Source organism: Rhyacophila brunnea, unplaced genomic scaffold, assembly GCF_057557595.1.
Source record: "Rhyacophila brunnea isolate RB1 unplaced genomic scaffold, BYU_Rbru_1.0 scaffold_17, whole genome shotgun sequence".
NCBI classification, from domain to species: domain Eukaryota; kingdom Metazoa; phylum Arthropoda; class Insecta; order Trichoptera; family Rhyacophilidae; genus Rhyacophila; species Rhyacophila brunnea.
Window position 1 is genome coordinate 33,315,580 of NW_028232827.1, and position 6,562 is coordinate 33,322,141.

General features: G+C 35.8%; 1 protein-coding gene across 1 annotated transcript; it reads left to right on the top strand.

Annotated features, from left to right (window-relative positions):
- Window positions 1-2,142: 2,142 nt before the first annotated feature.
- On the top strand, window positions 2,143-6,173 carry LOC147073979 (sodium channel protein Nach-like). Its single transcript, XM_085944718.1, has 4 exons — window positions 2,143-2,171; window positions 2,576-3,039; window positions 4,123-4,356; window positions 6,118-6,173. The coding sequence occupies exons 1-4, from the start codon at window positions 2,143-2,145 to the stop codon at window positions 6,171-6,173; spliced, it is 783 nt and encodes a 260-aa protein (XP_085800844.1).
- The last annotated feature ends 389 nt before the right edge of the window (window positions 6,174-6,562 follow it).

The following is a 6,562-nucleotide window of genomic DNA, read 5'->3' on the forward strand; positions in this document are numbered from 1 at the left end:
ATCTTGCCACATTAAAATTATAACAATGAATTTTCGTGTCAGGAGAGGCAAGGACGGATCATTATTCTAAAGAGAGAAAGCACGCCATCTGGTAGGTAACCCTCGTAAACCCTGTACTGTAAACCTACACTGCTGTAGATTCTACAGACACTTTTAAAACACTTATAATAAACCGGGTAAAATTGAAATTGTACAGTGGTGGCACACAGTAATTATTATTATCTTTATCTGGTATCTAATAGCAGGTAATCCTTACTGCTTGCAATGATCTTTTTTTATACTACTGTGTTATTTTCTCACGTAAGAATCAAGGTAAAAAGTGTAAAAAAATATTAAAACAAATGTTTTCTACAATATAAAATATTATGAATTATTTACTTAGGTTTACATATTGGGCGAAGAAGAGGTTCCGGCACTGACCTCTATATCTTCGGATATACTTACTGTTGCAGGCCAAATTCACTACAGGTAAGAATTCAATCAGTAACAGAGAAACATTTCGTGAATTAGTTTATGTTTATTAAGTTCTAAAGACTAACAATTCCTGACACCACGATCTAAGAAGATCGTTAGATCAACCCATTTGGAACAATAAACAGTTTCGACGCGAATCGTCTACCGCAGCGGTCGGCAACCCAAATGCATCGGCGTGCCACAAAACAGGTTTAGTACTGGACAATCAGCGTGCCAAAATAAAACTAGTAAATCTATTGTGAGACAATTTTATTTGACTATAATAATAGACGCTACATAAAAACATCATAAAAATTACACTATTTAAACATTAGTGACTCCCGTGAGATTCAATTTTGGAAGCTAACATCTCAATATTTGGTTCATAGTTTGAAGTTTATAATTGTATGCATATTTCCGAATTTTCTTCAGTTAAACGATTTCGATACGGGTTTATAATATATTTTATAACTGAAAATGTTTGCTCACAGTAAAGTACGTTGTACCGAAAACACTTAAAATAACGAATGCGACTTTTTTCATACAATGAAATCTGTCTGGGGATTCCACGTTTTGGTTATCATGTCAAGAAAATTGTCTTCATTTTTCATAATTTCATCTCTGGTAGTTTTGAAGTTTAATTTCCAAATTCGATTAACTCTAAATCAACATACTCAATGTTCAAAAGTGTATCATCATATAATATTACGGAACATCGTCATTTTCGAGGCGTGCCACCAAAAATCTTTCCGCGTGCCACCTATTGGCACGCGTGGCATAGGTTGTCGGGCGCTGGTCTACCACATTCAATTTCACCGGATAATTATTAGTCAGATCCACGATAGCTGAGTGGTAACTTGTCAGTTTATAATGTCGTGGGTCCCGGGTTTAAATCTCGGGTCTGCAAAAAAATACGTGTCGTTTTGTTATATGTATTTAGACCCAGAGTGTGGGCTTAACATGTTGAGCAAGTGGCTAACATCCATGTCTCGTAAAAATCTATTAATACAACCTTCACTCTGTGGAAGCCCATTATGACATCTTAGGATCGAATACGGTAAAAAAATCTGGAAAAGTGCTACCAGTGCCACAATAATAGCCATTCCTTAGTTAGAGTAGCTTAAGAATCAGCACATTTGTTACGAGTGCAACTCCATTGGATAGTTTGTCAAAAAAGTGGTCTGTGGCGCAATTTGCCGTATGCTAACAATTAAACATTATTTTCTCAAAAATACTGGATAGTAGAGGGAAATCCATGTCATCCCATAGGGGGAATTTGACCACCTCCAAAGGGCCGCACTAGAGATTGGCTTAAGAGTAAATGAAAACAAAACTAAAGTCATGGTATAAAGCCGACATAATCAGAGTAGGCTGGGCCAAAGTTCCAGTTTTGGAAACCATCAATTTGAGGTTGTCAACCGGTTCACATACTTGGGTTCCAATATTACAAAAGAGAACGAGGAACTGGAAGAAATAAAAGCCCGAATAACCGCTGCAAATAAATCGTACTTCTCATTGCTGCCCATATTCAAATCCGGAAATGTCCACAGAAAAACTAAGACGCGGCTCTATAAAACCGTCATATGCACAGTCGTTGCATACGGGTGCGAGTCGTGAACGCTAAATGTGAAAGCAGCTGAAATGGTGGATTGCTTTGAGAGAAAGATCCTTAGGCGGATATACGGACCCATGAATGATGGAGGGGAGTGGAGAATCAGGTACAACACAGAACTATACCGCTTATACCAAGATTCAAAACTCTCCTACTTCATAAAACTCCAGAGGCTAAACTGGGCAGGCCATGTCCAGCGCATGCCTGAGTCACGGATACCGAAGAAAATCCTCGAAGGAAACCCGGGGGAGAAAAGGCCAGTGGGAAAGCCACGCACACGATGGGGTGATAATGTTACAAAAGATGCCAATCAGCTGCTAAAAATCAGGAACTGGAAAAGACGTGCGGAGGACCGTTCTGGCTGGAGGACAGCGGTGGAGGAGGCCAGGGCTCGACTTGAGCTGTAGCGCCATCGAAGAAGAAGAAGAGGGAAATCTTAATCATGTGGGTACTTGCTTTGAATCAAACACAATTTTTAAACCTATGTATTTTTTTCTATACACATTACAGGCGTCAAATAGCCGTCAGAAGTATCGAAAATGATCTAGCAGCCCGTGATGTCTCTGCAGAAAGACGTCGCTGCAAATACCCTGACGAAGAACCTCCATCAGTATACCGTAGTCACTCCTACTCTGCATGTACAGTCCAGTGCAGAAAAGAGGCGCAGATATCCGCCTGCGGATGCGTCAGTTTCTTCATGCCCAACACTACAAAATCAGAACACTGCGATTTAGAAGGTCTCATGTGTCTCCATGAGAATTACGCCCAGTTGAGTGTGCTCAGAGCGTCCTGGAGTGCAAGACCTGGTCTTTCGTGTGACTGTCAGCCATCTTGCACCGAGACTGAGATATCGGTAGTGGCTGATGATAGGTCAGCGGCCACGTTCGGATATTCCCACGTGCAATTGTCATTGAATTTCTTGCCTAGCGAGAGGTACAAGAGAAACGTCGTCAGAGCGCCACTAGATTTGGTAGGTGAGTATCTTTTGTTGTTTTGTAGACTTATATTATAATATAGTAAATGTGCTGGGGGTTGAGAAAATCGACTTCAAAGTAAATTCTATATAACTTTTTTCAACATTCTGTAAATGAAATCATATTCTCAAATGACCCAGTCAGTGCTTGAAATGGATAATTTCTCGAAACGGAGCGCTCGGTAATTTTCCAAAAATATCAACATATTTTATGTAGGTAGGTACTTAATGATTTTATGTAATATATTATAAATTAAGTAAGTGTAAGTATTCATTATTTTGTAAAGTATATGAAACTCAGACTGTCAAATGGAATAACAGTCGTTATGCATGCAAGATTAGGGTATAATAATTACAAGATAAAAAAGAACTTTTTATATACCACGTTTTTAAATTTTATGTTGAATCATATAAACTTGACAATTCTATGTATTAATAATTTAAGACAAATAAGGCAATTGTCAACAAATCATTTTTTTGCTATTTTGCAACAAACAAACAAAATATAGAATACTGAAATGTCATTTTGATTTCAATAGTAACGCACGTATATGTTAATAATTTAGTTGCTAGGACCACCCGCTTAGCAACCAATATTAGTGGATAGGATTACGGATTTCTTCCGAAATAACTTTTCATACAAAACAGAATTAACTGAAACGAATTCAATTGCACTTAAAGATGGCTAAAAGTGTTAAAAGAATGCATTGGCATCGTGTTCTGATATATTCTAAAAGTTTCAAATGTCTAGCTAGTCGGGAAGTTAGTTAAAAATCGATTGCTAGAATTGTACTGGATAAACAATCACCGGACAAACAAGAATACGAGCTAAGAAAAATGTGGTAAAATAATGTTGTCGACGCCGCAAATGAAAATTGAGGTTTACGTTACGTAATAAACATTATTTTTAATATGATTTCGATAATTTTCGTATAAACGTTAGAAAATGTATTTGAACGCTCCGTCTCTCTCAGGAATTTTACGAACAAGAGCTGCACTCCGGTTCGTTCCGGTCCATTTTGAGCACTGGACCCAGTATATTATATTTTTTATTAATTTTTTTTTACATAATTACTTTTTTAAGTATCCATGGGAGGAACTTCAGGACTCTTTCTTGGTGCCAGCATTCTGACCTTCGTAGAGTTTCCATACTATCTACTGAGAGGAATAAACAATTTCATATTCGGACCCAAGAAGACGACGATGGAAAAGGGGAAAGTCATTAAGAGCGTGTCGTGGAAAAAACGCCTTGTCCACCTGGCCAGAAAGACTAAATTGGATCGACTCCTTGTAGCCAAGAAGACAGTTTCTGGAATCAGTAAGCCTAGAGGAAGGAGACCATCGTTTAAAGGAAGGAGGGTTCATCAGGTCCAGGTGTTGGAGTATGCAAGATACGAACGTCCATATTTATATAATGATTATTAATTATTGTTATACGTAAACTTAGAGATCGGGGTATTTTCATCTAACTAGCATAATCTAGTTTCCCAATCAATTATAAGTGTAATTTTTTAATATCACAATGCCAGTATGGAAATAAAATAACTTTAAACTAAAATGATAAAACCAGTTATTTATGAAAATGAAATTGCACTTAAACATATCAGTGGGTCTAATCTATACAATGGGCGGTTATGGATGGTAGTTTATCATATTTATGTATTGCGGCGGTTAATAATTGTTACAATAAGTTAACCCTCTTAATAAGTGCTGTTGCATAAAACGTTGATTTTCTTCTGGAGGCAATTTACTTACACTAATATATTGTATAAATAAACTTCTTTGGATTACATATTCGAATTATAAATATAAATAATATATAATAATATCATAGTGTCGCTAGATTTCAAAATCAGCTAAGTCCACCTTTAGGTATTTTTTTAAATTGTTTGTTAATCGTTGAAGAACTACTGCTTTCTAACATTTCTGCATTATCGAAATGTGGCACTTATTAATTTTAAATATTCTATAATCAAAATAATATAAAATTTCACCCTTGTGACTATGTACTTGATAAAACAAAAAGCTGTTTTTCTCCTATCCATCAATTATGGACTTGACTGATTTTGAAATCTAGCGACACTATGACATTATTATATATTATATATATTTATAGCGAAATATAGAACATTGTCAGTTGGCAAAATCTGCCGAAATCAAACAACAATGAGGTCACCTCACGTTGAACTGCACTGCATCGACACCTGAATGACTCAATGAACGTTTTTATCATCTTCTACATGCCTACACTTTTCTAATGTCATGTCAAAATCACGGTTTTTTTGTTTTTAGCAGTTGGCACTATGTATTTTCTATAAGAATGTTGTCCATTAGCTATGGTCTGCAGGTTGGATTCTGTTCAAAATATTATCTATGGATGTCATTTCGCAAGTATTTTAACGTACGCACACATATACACTGTTAAAATTAATTGAAATTAGCATGAATAATTAATAATAATTCAAATAACTAATACATTACAGTAGGCACTCAGTGTCATTCTTCAGTGAATTTACAGAGATGGTGATGGTTCAAAATATTCTGCAAAATGAAGACGAAAACGACATGAAAACGACAGCGTGACAGTAGGCGACATGCACCTCAATTTGATTCGCGCTTAATAATTCGTTTCATTATTATGTTCCAATTTCAAAATAATATTCGAATCGATTAAATGTAGGACAACACTGGCGACAAAGAGACACATTACTATCGATTTGTAAATGTGTGGCTGTCGAGTGTATACCTACGCAGCCGACAAATAGAATAAATATTTAATTAGACCCGATTACAAATAGCTTAGTATTATCACGCAACAAAGGATTAAGTCACTTTTGCATAATTTACAAAAGCGTGACTAGTTGGTAGGCTAGCGAGCGGGTGATTAGGTTTTCTTTTAGAAATTCGGAAACATTTGAATGAACATTTTAATACAATAGACAACTATTGACATTATAGAAAGATACTAGATAAGCACCTACATAATATCCATAAATACCTCCGAATTTACTATATTAGTATCTAGATAAGTCGTTTAATTTATTGTTTATTGATTTTTTTCATTACAATTCGGCTGCAGACGTTTTAGCGGTGATCTGCGGAACTAAAAAACTCTCCGCTTTTTCACGTACATAATCAGTAATATCAAAATATTGAGATGCTACAGTTTTCGCACAATGCTCCCCATACAATATACCTACCTAATACGAAAAAATGGTTAACAAAGAATAGAAAAAAATTAAGTGAAATAGAAAATAGACTAGGTATTTAATAATTTACTAAATAATATAAGTAGGTCAACCGTACGATAGACAGCATCATGCAATATCACGTCTGTTCTGCAATGGGATATATTGATTACAGCAGAATTAAGATGACCTGAAATGAAACACCCACTATCTAGTATAATAATAGAATAAGAATATTGTTAACGAATCAACTACATAGTAATGCCTCATCATCATCATCACCAATACTACATCCTAATGTAGATTTCAGCAGACTCCAGGAAATATAATATACAG

Bases quoted from the DNA above. Each gene is read 5' to 3' on its own strand.
- LOC147073979 (XM_085944718.1), top strand. From the start codon at position 2,143: ATGAATGATGGAGGGGAGTGGAGAATCAG. The intron at 2,172-2,575 runs GTACAACACAGA...TACACATTACAG, and splicing joins GGAGGGGAGTGGAGAATCAG to GCGTCAAATAGCCGTCAGAA. The intron at 3,040-4,122 runs GTGAGTATCTTT...TACTTTTTTAAG, and splicing joins AGCGCCACTAGATTTGGTAG to TATCCATGGGAGGAACTTCA.